This window comes from Diadema antillarum, unplaced genomic scaffold, assembly GCF_040938485.1.
Source record: "Diadema antillarum isolate AM-2024a unplaced genomic scaffold, OU_Dant_1.0 scf00000019, whole genome shotgun sequence".
Taxonomy (NCBI): Eukaryota; Metazoa; Echinodermata; class Echinoidea; order Diadematoida; family Diadematidae; genus Diadema; species Diadema antillarum.
This window is the reverse complement of record NW_027270908.1, coordinates 1,174,302-1,190,374: the sequence shown is the minus strand read 5'-3', so window position 1 is coordinate 1,190,374 and position 16,073 is coordinate 1,174,302. Positions and strand designations below refer to the sequence as shown.

Genomic DNA, 16,073 nt, shown 5'->3' with positions numbered 1-16,073 from the left:
TATATATATATATGAAGAGTTTGTTCGCAAAGACCGAATAAGGCCATTTTTGAAGATTTTGAAGTACGGTCTCTGTCATAAAGTACAAAATATTTATATATAGATAAAAATGAGTTTATTCGACTCGAATTTTTGGCGTCCTACGCCTTCTTCAGGAGTCTTGACAAAGAAAAAGGATGAAGAAAAATTCATATATATATATATATATTTTTTTTTTTTTTTTTTTCTGAAGAAGGCATAGGACGCCGAAAATTTGAGTCGAATAAACTCATTCTCTATTGGCCAAAAATGCATTACCAGTTTGTTTCTTCATTTCTTCGTGGAGCCAATACGTAAAAATCTCAACATGTATGTATATATGAATATTTATTAGAATTATGATTATAATATATAAACATAATTATACACCCTGCCATTTTTGATAGATCAAATTAGTCATGCTGCTCTGGATTGATGGAAAAGGGTCTTCCAAAGATTAGGGTAATTGTAAAAGTAAAAAGTCCGGTTTATTGAGATATTTATATTTGCATGATACAATAATTATCAAGAGAGAGAGAGAGAGAGAGGGGGAGAGAGAGAGAAGTATATCATATAAATATTTTGGGGCATTTCCCGATCTTAGAATCACGAATGGAATAATTCAATTTAGAATGATTATGAAATTCTTGAACGGGTAGAATTTTGCATCTGAAGAAATACAAAAGTTTACCGAGGGCTGGATATGACGAATTGATCGTCCAAAGAATACTTCGTTTCTAAATTTTATGAATGCGAGCAATGGTTGTCCATGCAGTGCAGCCCCAAACAGTACTCCCCAACTTTATGTGGGATGAAACAAAAGAATACTTTTTTTTGGGGGGGGGGGGAGGGGGGAGGGGGATTGTAGCTGATAAAGAACACCAATACTTTCAGATATGGTTGAACATACGTGATCGACATGAGGGTCCCAAGATAATTACGCATAAAAAAAGTCCTGAAAATTTGATATTTCAAACGTTTTATTTCCTTACCTCTGTTCCTTAAAATTCAAATTGCTGTCAATTTCAATTGTTTTTGTTCCAAATAATGTAGATAGCTTTATCAACATTCAGAATATACAATTACTTCTACCAAGTTGAACATTCATTCCATAAATCATTAAATACATATTCAAAAAGGGAGGCCCAAGGAGAGACCGTTGTATTGTTTCATAGTTGTTAATGATTTGTGAGATAACTTGTTTATGATTAATTTAAATGAGCCTAGTTCTTATACTGTAACAACACATTTTGTAACAAATTGAATTGATATGATATGATATTAAACACTACAGTTGAATTAATGAAAGCAGGTAACGCTTTATTCTTTTGTCATCTATAGATCCATTTCTTTTATTCAATTGCTGTTTCTGTTGGATTGATTTGGCTAAATTCAAATTGATTCTTGATAAGTATGTTAATATAAGATTCTATTAATCTGCTATAAATACAAATTTTTGACATTCTAGAAAATATATTCAATACTGATACTCGACAATTTGGTAAATCAGTGTTCCTTTTTTTTTTTTGAATGGTTGTTACTGATGAAGTTTTTATCATGCCTCCGGAGACACTTTATGTTTTCGGTAGATTGTCCGTCCGTCCGTAAACTTTTTTTTTTTTTTTTTTTTGTAGACAGCGTAACTAAAAAGTCATTCGAGTTATCCTTATGAAACGTGGCATGTATATGTATGAGTGGGTAAGTTGTGCCTGTCAAATTTTGGGTGCACATGCTCACGGTCAAAGGTCAAGGTCAAATGCTCAAAATTTCACTATTTCCCCCATATCTATATCTATGCAATGCCTGGAGGTATTTTTTTTAAAACTTAGTGTGTACATGTATTACCTAATAAAGACCCTCTAGAGGGAGTTTAGGTAATGAGGTCAAAGGTCAAGGTCAACTCCACAAATTTTCCCGTTTCCCTCATATTTGTGACCGTGCATCACAAAACGAACAAAAAGTCGCACAACCCGATTTTACGTGAGGACTAGAAATAGGTGAAATAAGTCAACCTAGTCAATTTTTAAGTTTTTCACATTTTCTGAAAGAGCAATCTTTCTTCTATATAATTCCGAAGTTTTGGATCATAAAACGTACGGAAACTCGGAAAGTGTCTTGTTTGCAGTTTTTCTAGAACACTTCCCCCCCCCCTCATATTTATACAATGCCTGCAGGATTTTTCTTGAAACTTAGTGCATACATGTATTACCCAGTAGAGATTCTATGTTTGTTTTTTAACCTTTTTTTTTTTGGGGGGGGGGAGGGGGGCAAAAGGTCAAAGGTCATGTGAATGAGCTAAATATCACTCCTTCCTCCATATCTCGGAAGTGGTTCAAGGTATCGTCCTGAAACTTAGTATATTTATACATGTTCTGTCTGACAGTGATTCTCTTGGAAATTTTAGAGTCATAGGGTCAAAGTTCAAGGGTCAAATGCCGGGTTAAAATGCTTAAATATTACTGTTTATTACTGAAATTACGCTTTTTTCCTCCATACCTAGAAAATTACTCAATGCATAAACTAAAGTAAAAATCCTCAATTCCCAAAATACATGTACCTGCACTCTTAGAAAATATGGTCATTCATCCAAATAAACCTATATAATTCAAGGAAAGTGAACATTCAACACATTGTGTCAAACGTGTCATTTTATTTATTTTTTGCTAATTTGTGAAACTGTCATCACACATTGTCATGATGTACTATAGACCTATAAGGAGAACTATGCATTATGGCCGAGACATACCGGTCGGTATAACCGCATTCCTAGTTTTATCAGGAAAGGTAAAAACACGTAAGCAATTGTTAATTTTTTTTGTCTTTACTGCCTCTATACTTAAACGTTCTATCATCAACATCAGACCTAATGCACATTTTCACTATCAACGATAATTGTTATTTTCTTATTTGTTTCGGCAGTGTCATTAATAGACATTTATAACTCATCTTTAAAATATTCTATTCTCTGTTATTTAAGTCTTGCATTCGATAGATTTCCTTTATCTTGACTGTTGGGTATGTTTTCATTTCAAAGATAAAAATAATCAGCTAGATATTATCAATTTCATTCAGAATATTATCAATCAAATTTTCAAATATGTTTTATATCGTTTCTTACTTAATTAAAATTCGCTTTTGGTGTGTATTTCAATGGTTACATAACTATTACATTACAGAATTGGGTCACACGGGTCTACTCACGGGGCTTGTTTGCCTCGTGTCGAGCTCGTGGGCGGCATGACTCGTGGATTGTCTAACTCGTGAGAATAAATGTTACTCGTGGGTGCCAGACTCGTGACGTGCACTAGACACAGCTTGCATATATGACCTTCTCTTTTTTACTTAATGCCAAGTTTCATGCGTGTGCCTCGAATTGCTGTTGTTACGTAATCCACACAACGGATTACAGACGGACGGAAGGACAGACAAACACATTGCCTCCGGCAGAACTTCGTGTCGAAGGCATAAACACATCGATCCACATTAAATTCCCATTCTAGAAATGAAGTTGATTAGAAAACAAATGTGAGTGTGTGATTATCCAAACGCTACGTTTCTGCATGGAGCTATAACACACACGTTGTAGCTCCATGGGTTTTTGTAATTGGGAGATCATTAGTAGATAGCGGTATTATAAAAACCCTATGAAATCATTGAACATTTATGTGGATGACGCGGATGAATGATAATGAACCACAACAGATAAATGTTACATAAAGTTTTCTCCCTCACACGTACACATAGACAGACAAACAGACACACGGAGACAGACAGACAGACAAACAAACACACACACACACACACACAAAGAAACTGCAAACACGCTGTACTCGACAACAAAGCTCCTTCCAACCCCGATTGCTATAAGTTATCACAAAGCTAACATAATTTCTTGATTAAAAAAATTGTTGGTAAAATTATTGTATATTGTTCTGAATTCATTCAAACACAACAAATTTGATGAAGATGTATATAATTTGCCACGGTGTGGAAGTCTTGCCCAAAAGGACTGACTGTTCCATCAAGCCCAGTGACCGAATCTAACGTTTCATATATAAGTGAATACATATGAAGGTCGCAGGGGCAGATCCAGGAATTCTGTAAAAGGGGGCGCAACTAATATTTCTGGTGCCACTTCCGGGTTTCATTTCATTTTTTCTTTTTATTTCTTCTGTTTTAACGGAAAATAAAGGGGGCGCCGGTTGCGCCCCCGATCCGCCACTGAGGTCGTACATCTTTGTGAACACGTTCACCTGTGTCGTATTTTACTATGATTAGGAGTGACGATGTTACGCAATAATTATTTGCCTGTCTACATTTTTTTTTATATTTCTGAACACAGACGTGTTTTGTGTACATTCTGTATTCCTTTGTTATTCTTGTTCTTACTTAATTTTTCTTTCCTTTGACAAGAGACAATAATGTTACCTTGTACCGTTTCATCATAATAATCATCTTTGAAAAGCTCACTAATCTTTCCTTTAAACATTCAGCTCAGTGATAAGGCAGAGGTAAAGACGAGAAGCTCAAAAATTAGAAGGGTCGAAATTTTCTATATAAGCTGCCTTCTTCTCTCGCTCAGACATCCAAACCCGTCTTGTGTCTCCTTAGAGTCTTCTGAACACTTCGGCTGTGAACTTCAAGTCCCAGGTGAGTATCCATTGCTAGGGGAAGCTCGTCGTCGAGTAGCATGTGCTTTGGTTTTTTTACCGACCAAGGAATAGGGGGAAATAAATGGACGGTCCAACCTCACGGATAGCCTGCATCGCAGCCGTTTTAGGCGCCTTGACAGATTACATTATCTGCGGCCCAACCGCGGCGCCGCCGTTCACCTGCCCTTTGAGCGGTCCTTTGAAAAGCCCGCTGAGGAGCCCGGAGTACTCATACGTATTCTCACTTTGGCCCGATCTGCGGCTTCCCCTTTCAAAAAGCCGCCTGGATCTTTTCAATGCCTCTAATAAATAACAAAATCCTTGTTGTCAAAAGTGTGACAGCCCACCACTTGTGAAGTGGTGCCCGTAATAGATAACCTCTTACGCTACCAATAGACGCATCATGTATACACAAGACCGCATATATAGCGTGTATAACCTTCGACTTAACGTGTCTCGCAAGTAAATCATATACTTTTTCTAGCACGTGTTCACTAGCCAAAATTTCCACAACCTCTCGTGATTCGAATAGTAATCATTTAGCACTACCGGCTGGGAGCATCACAAATCCAGCAAACAAATATAAGCAGGTTCTTAAGAAATCAATCTGTAAGCAAGATATGTCTTTCTTGTCATTGTGAATATGTTTAATTTTTACTGTGAAATCGATGTCTTTCTCCCTTGGGGTTCGTCACCAGACAAGATGCGTGCTTTTCTCGCTCTCCTCCTTGTGGCTGCTGCCACAGCCGAGTTGGCCCCGCTCCTCAAACACTCGGAACCCATCCAGGGCAAGTACATCATCAAACTCAAGGTCAGTGCTGCAGAGCGCAGTTTTCTCTTTCATTAATTCTGATTGTACTAAACATATAGAAAGGGATAGGGGAAAAAGAGAGAGATTTGTATACCTGAAGATACATAATTGCACGAAATAATCTCATAATATTTATTTCTTGTATGCTGACATATTCTGTAAACAAACACGACACCTTAGGCCTACTCGTTGTAGACAAGAGATTCAAATGTCTCGAGACCTGTATTTCTTGGGTCATCATGTAAATAAGATATGCATCATTCCTAATAATTTGATTGCTTCTTCTTTACTCCATGAATAAACTGTTAATATCGCATCATTCTGTTACAAATAATTTGTACCAGTGATAATGAATTTCAGTCAGTTTGTGAAGGAAGGTTTGCAGGTATATATATGTTCTTGATGATACACTTTATCTCGCCAGACGTAGTTTCTGGTATTGTTATATGGATATATTGGTGTGGGGTTTTTTTTCCTTGAAATCAACCTGTGACATTTTTTTTTTAGTGTAGTCTTTGAAACTGACGAAAATCTATATGTTCACACATTGAAGACTTTTTAGAGAAGAAGCTATCACAAAATTATCCTAAAGATGAACTACTGTTATATTTTTGCCACATGAATGACTTGAGTGCAATGTCACTCTTGAGGTTTGCTTGAAGTGGTTAAGTGGAAGGGACAATGGCGATGAAAAATGCATCAAAAATGATCGGCGCCACACGAAAAAAAAAAACTACAATAATATTGTGATTGCAAGATTCATAACCTCTCGCAATGATGTACGTATAGTTTTACATGACCTTCCGAATCATGCTTTGGAATTTTGTGGCTGACACCCTTCCCCTTCCCGGCCGTGCTGGACATGGCAAAATCTGTGGAGGCGACATTTTAATCTCGAGAATTTAATCTCAAGATTTTGACTTAGATTGAACAACATAGACCTTACTTTCACCTTCTGGACTACAGTAAAACTACAGTACAACTGTTTCACGATCGTACTCTGGAAAATTCTTCACGTCTTATCTATCACGTATTCGACCTCTCCCTCCTGAATCTCTTAGGACGAGTACGACGTCGACGATATCGCCTCTACCGTCAGTCTCTCTGGCGGTCGTGTTGGAAACAAGTTCCGTCACGTCCTGAACGGATTCGCCGCGGAGCTGTCTGACAAGATTCTTCGAGTCGTAAGTTGAAGAAACATGCTAAAACACTCCCTTAACCCTATCAGTAACAGGGACTTTGGGCAATATAGGCACCTATGTACAACACTGTGGAGGTTTTGTGCACTCAAACACACAGATGATTAATTGGCCTGATTTATGATATAGACGTGATATACAAGAATGCCTGCATGTGTAGGTCTTGTGCACTCAAACACAGAGGGTTAATGGGCCTGATTCGTGATATTCTGATATTGTGATATTTCGTGATACAAGAATACCTGGTGTAAGATTGTCAGCAATGAATGAGTCAGAGGTATGCTTGCCAGAGGCATTTCATGAATTAACACGGCACTTTGACTGATAGTATATTAATTTGTTAAGTTTCCCAACGCATGTTTGATGTCGCTACCCGTGCAGGTCCGCAGCCTTGCCGCCGTTGAGTACGTGGAGCAGGAAGGTGTCTACCGCACTCAGGTGACCTGGGGTCTGGACCGTATCGACCAGAGGAATCTGCCTCTGAACAACTACTATGGACCGAGGGGTAAGAGAGACTACTTGTGAGGGTTGCAAAGTGGGAGCAAAACAAAGACCAAACATTTTCATCGAAACAAAACACGCAAGAGACTGATCCAGTTCACACAAGGAGCTTAATCATAGACTCCCGAAGCAAACTTCGGATCTTGAAATGTAAACAACATCATCACTACAATAATTCAGTTCAATAGTTTATTTCCAAAAAAAAAAAACCAAACAAACACATGATTGAAAGCGGTACATGTGCCAGTTTAATTGCTTTTCATTCAGATGATTAGGGTATTTCATTTAACACAATATAAGATATGTGCACGAATGATACATAAACAAAATATGGACACGTTGTCATTTAACAAAAAAAAGGAAGTAATCATTACGATGAATTGAATTGAATTGAATTGAATTGAACTGAATTGAATTGAATTGAATTACGATGGAAAAGAGTGTTCCACTAAAAAGCCAAGATTGTACGACGTGGAACACTGAAATGAAGTGAGAACACTTCGAGGTCATAAATAAAGTAAAATAAAATCTTGATGAATTACCTAGATCATGTCATGAGGATCTGTATATATAACAAAATGTTGACACGGGAAGTAATTGACCCAAGACATTGATTTTTGAATGACCCCACAGGCACCGGAAGTGGCTACACTGTCTGGGTGATCGATACCGGAGTTCGCGATACTCACAACGAATTTTCAGGCCGCGCTCAGCAGGTGGCTAACTTTGCCGGAGGTGTCAACGTAAGTTTCCGAGTTGGTCTATCTATAAATGTGCAGAACAACTACACAGAACAGCAAAATGAAATAGGAAGTTTAATCGGAGATTCGTCTTTTTCTGGGTTTTTTTTTAGTCATTGATGTCTTTTCCTGATACTTTCCATGCCAATACTTACCAGTATTCAAAGGGTTTAATGAGTAATATAGAATTAAGGTGTTTATCTTAAAATGACATACTAATAAAGTGAGATCTATGGAGTCAATAAATTTGAATATTCGTTCCAATTTCAAACTTCCTTCTTGGGAGGGAATTTGTATAATTTCTATCGACTTTATAAATTCGCCATTACTCCATAGCTAATCGCAATGCGCATTCCTCTTTGGCAAACACATGTTATGTTCACTACAGCAATATGTGATACTGGCAACGGACAAATCTTTCTTCAAACTCCTTGCGGATTTGGCGGCGAGAGATGACACTTGTTGCATTTCTTACATTACATTTTAAGACCTAGGTATATTTCAACAAGTTAAAGATGGAGATATTTCCTCTTTCAGAGTTATGGATAAAGAATTACAACGAAACAAAAATATTTACATTCGAAATACATCATAACAGTCCGCTACACCAAATTTTATGGACACACCTCTCCTCTTTGATGATAATCACACCGCAGGAAGACTGCAACGGTCATGGCACCCACTGCGCTGGTACCGTGGGATCAGACTCCTACGGTGTGGCCACCGGAGTTCAGATCAGGGGTATCAAGACACTCGGTTGCCTTGGCAGCGGCAGTACCAGTGGCATCATCAGCGGTACACACCGTCCCCTCTTTTGATATCATTTTAACGTAATAATCTGGACTATATCAATATCTGTTGAGAATGTCCAGATGACAAGCAGAGCACATCGGGCGAAGAAAAAAGTATGTCGAAAGATTTCAACGAAACCCAAAACATGTGCAAGAAATTCAAAAGGAATCTGCCGAAGCCTTTACAGTTCTCGGCTTTATGTGTTTCATCGTTTGTCTTTTCGTTCCATATCTAAATCTAAATCGAAAGTTTGTTTGTTTTTTTGAGCCTCGCCACCACAAGTACTTTCTTGCAAGCTTTAATGTGCACTGTCTTTCAGGGATGTCTTAATCTCTGACAACTGGGGGGTGTTTCATAAAGCTGTTCGTAAAGTTACGAACGACTTACGAGCGACTGGTGATCAGTTTTTGTGCAGAATTATGGAAATTCTGATAAGTATAGCACATCAGAACTGACCACCAGTCGCTCGTAAGTTGTTCGTAACTTTACGAACAGCTTTATGAAACAGGGCCCAGCTCTAACGAATAACAACCTACACAGCATTTAAGGAGTATCACTCATTTTGTGTTCATCAAGATATTTACCTCAAATCTATCCCAACACTCGTATCTTTGGAAAGGATGAATCAATTCCTAAACCCTTTACGAGATTTTTAGAAATTCATAAATAATTGTCTCTCCTTATGTGTATGAACCTAACTCTTTTGCCTCTTCAAAACATTAGAAAATTTTACGGTTTTCCCACGTATGTGTTCGAAATAGTGTTGTAGATGGCACTAAGAATCACAAGTGAACGCAGTGTCGGGATCTGGTTGGTATAAAGTTGGGACTCAAGTTTTCTATAATCCCGTGTTCTCTCCTCTTATCTTGTATAAACCGCAGGATGCGACTACGTCGTAGCCAATGCTGACGGCAATTCCATCGCGTCCATGTCTCTGGGAGGAGGCGCATCCAGCTCTCTTGACAGGGCTGTCAGGAGCATGATCTCAGCGGGTATCCCGACGGCCGTTGCCGCTGGCAACGACGACGCTGATGCGTGCAACTATTCCCCCGCTCGCACCTCGACGGTGAGGCTTTACTATATGCCTTAAGGAGTTAGCTGAGATTAGATACTTCCGTAGTGTATCTGTTCGGGGAGATACATATAAATTCCAAGCTTCGCAATGTTAAAATTATTTAAGTTTACATTCAAACTTTACGAGAATAACTCGAAACCAGTTGCGGTACCGCAACAATAATGTTGGAATTTGGCTCTGCAAAGCTAAACAAACAGTTGAATAATATTCATTACATCGACAGAAAGATGTTGCATCTGTCAATGTCTGTAGAGTATCCATGCCATTTTACGGCCGGCTTTGTGAATACAACATCATGCAGACTTCTGTGATTGTCAATTCAAATGTTTATGACATTGTTCCTTTCTTTCTTTCTTTCTTTCTTTCTTTCTTTCTTTCTTTCTTCTTTTTTTTTTCCCCTCATGCTGCAGGCCATCACCGTCGGCGCCACGGACAGCTCCGATGTCCGCTCCACCTTCTCCAACTACGGCTCCTGCCTCGACATCTTCGCTCCTGGTACCTACATCACCTCAACGTGGCACAACAGTGACTCGGCGACCAAGACTATCAGCGGAACCTCCATGGCTTGCCCGCACGTCGCAGGTACATAGCTAGGATCTCGGTTTCTATGTTACTTTGGGTCAACTGCTGACAGATATCCAACCTCAATTTTCACATTTCATTGTAAATAAAAAATGATTTGATACTATACTATTTGATTTTATGATAGTATATTACATTGCACTTACCTTTAGGGAAGGTGCAGTGTAATATACTGTAATATCGAGTATCATTACATTTCATTCCAAACAAAATATATAATGTAATATCAAGTATTATTATATATTTCATTTCAAATGAAATATGGAAATTGGAATTACTGTTGTCGTGGTGATGATTAATGTAAAAGTTCGCACTTTGATGGAAATTGCGAGAGGATATTGTGCTCTACATCAACGCATCGGAAATCAAGTACACTTGTATTTCATTTTGGTGGGATATCTGTGCTGCGTGGTCCTGTATAGGCTGCCAGTTGTTGTTTCTTTTTTTACGTATATTGTGAAAATAGAGCTGTGAAAAAGAAATAACTTCTTGCTAGAATAGTTGTGGAATGTGACAACGTTGTACGGGACTAAATTTACCACGATCAATGCTTTTTTATAATTTCATTTTGATGTTTGCCACTAGATTAGAAGTTTTTCATCTCGACAGCATATCATCTTAAAATGTTTGTATGCGTGAGTGTTTTTTTCATTCATCTGTATAAACGTCATCAGTGAGCAATCAGGAGAAGTCCACTTTCTTCGCCATCACAATGTTAGGATAAAGACTTCAGATATCGGTCTTTGAAATCTAACTGATATTAAATGTTTCGTAAATTCATTTATTCAAACAGTTGAAGCAATCTATTATACCTGATGCAGTGCATCGACGGTGCCCAGTGTCATCCTATAGGCAATAATCTGGACGCTTATCGCTATTCGATCAGCTGATCTTTGTCATATACATTCTTTGTGCTCATTTCCAGTCATCATGAAAAGCGGTAATGATTACACTTACAGACGCATTGCATCATTTTACCAAAAATAATTGTAATTATCTAGTTTACCAAAATCTCTGTGTTGTTATTGTATTCATGTTAGTACAGTATATTCTTCTTAAAAACAAAAAGTTGCAGAAAATTGTGAGCGTGTCACCAAGTTTTCTATAGTAACAATGTCATAACTAATGTAAGACGTTTCAAAAGTGCATTCTCCTCATTATAACAAATTGTTGATGATCATAGGCAATGTTTCTACTTTTACTGATGACATACATCCACAGTACACGTTGAATAATTTGCACTCGCTTTTATCAGCCTCTATCTCTCTCTTCGTAACTAATTGAGAGAAAAAAAAATGATTGTCAATAATCACTTTCTCCTGTCATTTATACAGGTGCTATCGCCCTCTACGGCAAGAGCACTTCTGCCATGCTCGCCAACACGTCCAATAACAAGATCTCTAATGACGGAGGATCTCTCAACAAACTTCTCTACGTGTAGAGGTAGGTTATTTTTCTCCAAATATCACCAAACTTGATATCAAATGACATTAAATGACACCTCCGGATGATTTTCAGACTTTTACGTATGGGTAACTATAAATTCGTTATACTGGGTTCTGAGTCTCAGAATTCGCAGTGATTTGAATGAGGATTAGGAGTGTTTTCAAAATTTATAACAAATCGCAATGAACAGGGATGATGACATGGCAGCCTCACTGGAAGAATGCATGTGTAGGGTCTCAAGCAATCAGAACAAAAGAAGAAAGCATGATTGAATTCTACACAGGTGAACTTGTTAAGGACGTGGCATTGTATATGAATTGCGTTGCTACATTGTTGGAATATATGAGGCTCCTAATTTCATCATCTGTGTTCAGCGTAATTTGTAATTGATTTTCAGAGTAAGCCCCATTGATTTCTCCGCTCAAGGACCTCAATGAATTCCACAAATCTTCCATGGAGATGTTCATTGATGTACTACATGATGTAATATTATTAAATCTTTTGGAATGCCCCTTTAATTACGACTTCTAGCACGTACTTGTTTGTCTTGTGTAAATGTGTCGTTCAAAGCATTGTTATAAGAAAGTAGTCAACCAAACTTGATATAATTAAGACATACTTCTACCTCATATTTGTACGACTTGTGTAAATGTGTTGTCCGAGTTCGTCTGTGGCGTCATTAATGATATGTAACTATCTTTTAACTTCTTCTTGCAGATGCAGAAAAGAAAAGACGTGATGTAACAATCGGAACGTGACGTAAACAATGGACGCTGATCTCTCTCCGACACAGATTTGATGTGACAGAGCCAATGATAATTCTTAACTCAAATACAACGTAATCAGAATCTATAAAACCATGATAAAAGTAGCATAAGATGCATAGTGTTGCCATTCGAACAAACTGGGTATGAAAATAAATTCACATTTCCAAAGTAGTGGTATCTGATGGCTGAATGTTTGTCTCTTTACGGTACGTGTACTGTCTCTGACCCAAAAAATTGAGGAGATTGTTTGGTGTGAATTATTTTAACAACCATGTGAGAGAACAGATGAGTGTGTTTTGTTTTGCACATGTGTTTCACATGATGCGCTGTAGGCCCTAGTAGTCTTAGAAGGCGTCACGTCCACTTAAGTATGAAGAAAAGCTAAAGCAGAATGATATACCCCCGCGAGGAAATCAAACATCAAACTGAGAACAGAATTTAATATGTAGCCATTTTCCCGTCAACATCATAAAGTCTGAGGAAAGTGGCAACAACCATCTCCCATAAAAATATTAAAACAAAAGAAAAAACATATCATATATTATTATTCGATTTCTGTTAGACTCGGTCGAGATCGGAGACCTATAACCATAAACCCGAGATGCCTCGGAAATTCCGAATGATGGTTGAGGTTTCAAAAATGAATCTGACTGTTTTGAAGATAATTTCGTAAAATAGTTCATCTGTTTGACAAAATTCCGACCAATTTGTGTCACAATTGTCCGGCATGATCCTTTAATGAAGGAGGATGAGTGTGGTATGAGCGTGCATACGTAAACATGACGTATACTTTCCTTTATGTGCGTACTTGCGTTTGTAATTGTTCATTGCGAGGAGTCAAAATCTGAAATTTGATGCCAAGCAGTCAATTCCACACACATGCATACACACGTTATACAGAAATATTATTATGTAAGTATAGCACACACAAGCTCATACACACAAATATATATACATATATATATATATATATATATATATATATATATATATATATTGGTCTCCGCCGGGAATCGTGTGTGTGTGTGTGTGTGTGTGTGTGTGTGTGTGTGTGTGTGTGTGTGTGTGTGACGGAAGAAAACTTGCAGTATAGACGTTGCAGTGATGTTCACTCTTGCCTTTATTCCCCAAGCTTTCGGCTGTTTCACCAGCCTTTTTCAAGGGCTTGATGAGACATAAACATAAAAGCAAAATAGCAACCAATATGCATGCATTTGAACAGAAATTCACGTTATATATATATATATATATATATATATATATATATATATATATAACTTGTAGTTGTAGTTTTCCCAATATGTGTTTGTGTGTGTCTCTGCAGATATACACTGCATTTACGTACAGCATGAAGAAATGGAGGTTTGCCCGTTCAGCCGTATCTGCAAAGTATGACTGTGCTTCCACAGGGTCCCGTATTTACAATACAAGAATAATACGCTGTATACACAAAACTATAAAAGAAAAAAAATCCTTAATGAAAATCATTTACGGGACTGGTACAGTGAGAGTCAACAATAATCAGAGATAGGTACAGAAAAGCAACGCAAGGAAAAGAATAGAAGAGAAAGAGAATAAACCTACAAAAAGGAAGTATGACTCATAAAAGGCCTACCCCCTCCCCACAAATATAAAAGCGGCTTTTTCGTTTGATACTCCATTGTGTCTGTTTTTCTTTTTTTTCTACAATGCTCTTTCAAAATGATCAGATAGCAGCATTTGAAAAGATCTTAACATTGACGCATTATGAATTTCATTGGGCAATAGATTATCCATTCACAAAGCGATTCAAGATTCAAATTTATGTTTCACTTCCATCAAATAATCAAATAGATTATTTACAATGTATATGCACAGGGTATTTGTAATAATTGCAAAATGTGATTTAACAAAGTACATATGAAAATGAGTAACAGATGAAAAAAAACCACAATTATATCTTTTTTAATATATACATAAAGCATGTAATACAAGTCAACAAGGATGAAGATGGAAATGGAGGGTCCCACTAAGAAGCAAAGCTTGCACGATATGGGACCATCAGATCTATTCTGTTTTTGAAGGGCTGACAGAGAACCTTGTGGAGCGGAATGCCAGATAACGTTTCCGTAATCAAAATGTGGCAGAATAACGGATTTGTGTATCAAATTCAAGTCTGATTCATTTACAACATGTCTTGACTTTCCAAGAAAACCAATTAATCCTCTGATTTCTGGCACATTTTATCCTCATGAATATTCCATTTCAACTCAGCGTCAATATAAATTTCAAGGTATTTTGTCGTTTCAACATTTCGAATTTGGGTATCTCTTATTTTTACGTCTAGCATAGATAGCATAAATCTCGTACTAAAATCTCATACCAATAATTTTGTTATGTGACATCCTTTGATCCAAAACTTGCATTTGTCTGTTTAAAATGAACTCCAAAACTGTAACATCATTGTTGGATTAGTAAATAACTGTCTCCTCCGCATAAAGTTGAACACGACATGACTGGAAAATGGGAGGTAGGTCATTAATGAAAACACAAACAGATTTCTTCTAGAACATTCAGACAATTTTATTCTATATTATACTGGTGTTGTTTGTTTGTTTGTTTTTTAGTTTCCTATTAGCATTTGTGATTTCATTTCTCAGCAGTCGATATTCCTTCCACAACTTTTCGTTATTTTGTATAATTGTTTTTAACTTTGTCCCTTTCCTCATCAACGTAAAATTGGTTCATTTTAGCCAGGAGAGTACTTCTTACGCACACACTTTGTCTTTATAGGCATGTGCTTGTTGATAACTAGCAATACCTTTTCTTCCCATTTCTAAACAGCGTCATCTAAATTATGGCAAGTTCCAATTTCAGTCTTGCTCCATGAGATCTTTTTGAAGTGTATTACAGTCAATATTCTTTGACTTCCTAAAGGTTGCATAATTGTGGTCATTGGTGGTTTAAACCCTATGTTTCCCAGTTCAGATAGTTCATAAAATGATCGCCCATGGTTACTGGTTACTCAAGAACACCCGAGGTCTTTACACAGTCACAGTTTTTTTGTCAGCATAATTACGATCAATAAGAGTGGCTGTCTCTTCAGTAACTCTGGTGCATTTCGTACTATCAGCATGATAGAATCGGTAAATGATATTAATCTGATTATCTGATTATATTCATACACTATTGTATGCGGTTTTCTATAAATATCCTAATTTGTATCACCCATGATAATTGAATGGCAGTTGAAATTTCCCATGAATGTAAGCAAAATCTTCGTGCGTATCTAAAACTGCACGTCCAGAATTAGGCGGCCTGTACCAATTCAAAAAGAGAATGGATTGAGAATTTCCCAGATTTTCGAGATTAAAATTTCTTCTTTTTAACAAATGCTATTCCGAATATAAATGGCTACACTTCCACCGTTTCGATTTCGATCGTTTCTTATAATCGAGTAACTAGATATGGGTGTATTTATGTTTGACGACTAATTTTAATCTTTAAGAAA

General features: G+C 37.2%; 1 protein-coding gene across 1 annotated transcript; it reads left to right on the top strand.

Moving 5' to 3' along the window:
- Positions 1-5,373: 5,373 nt before the first annotated feature.
- On the top strand, positions 5,374-11,811 carry LOC139728308 (aqualysin-1-like). Its single transcript, XM_071639260.1, has 8 exons — positions 5,374-5,481; positions 6,543-6,665; positions 7,062-7,185; positions 7,815-7,924; positions 8,578-8,716; positions 9,595-9,779; positions 10,199-10,370; positions 11,705-11,811. The coding sequence occupies exons 1-8, from the start codon at positions 5,374-5,376 to the stop codon at positions 11,809-11,811; spliced, it is 1,068 nt and encodes a 355-aa protein (XP_071495361.1).
- Positions 11,812-16,073: the final 4,262 nt, after the last annotated feature.

Excerpts from the sequence above, each read along its gene's own strand:
- LOC139728308 (XM_071639260.1), top strand. The coding sequence starts at position 5,374 with ATGCGTGCTTTTCTCGCTCTCCTCCTTGTGGCTGCTGCCACAGCCGAG. Across the intron at positions 5,482-6,542 it reads AGTACATCATCAAACTCAAG|GACGAGTACGACGTCGACGA; the intron begins GTCAGTGCTGCA and ends TGAATCTCTTAG. Across the intron at positions 7,186-7,814 it reads CAACTACTATGGACCGAGGG|GCACCGGAAGTGGCTACACT; the intron begins GTAAGAGAGACT and ends ATGACCCCACAG.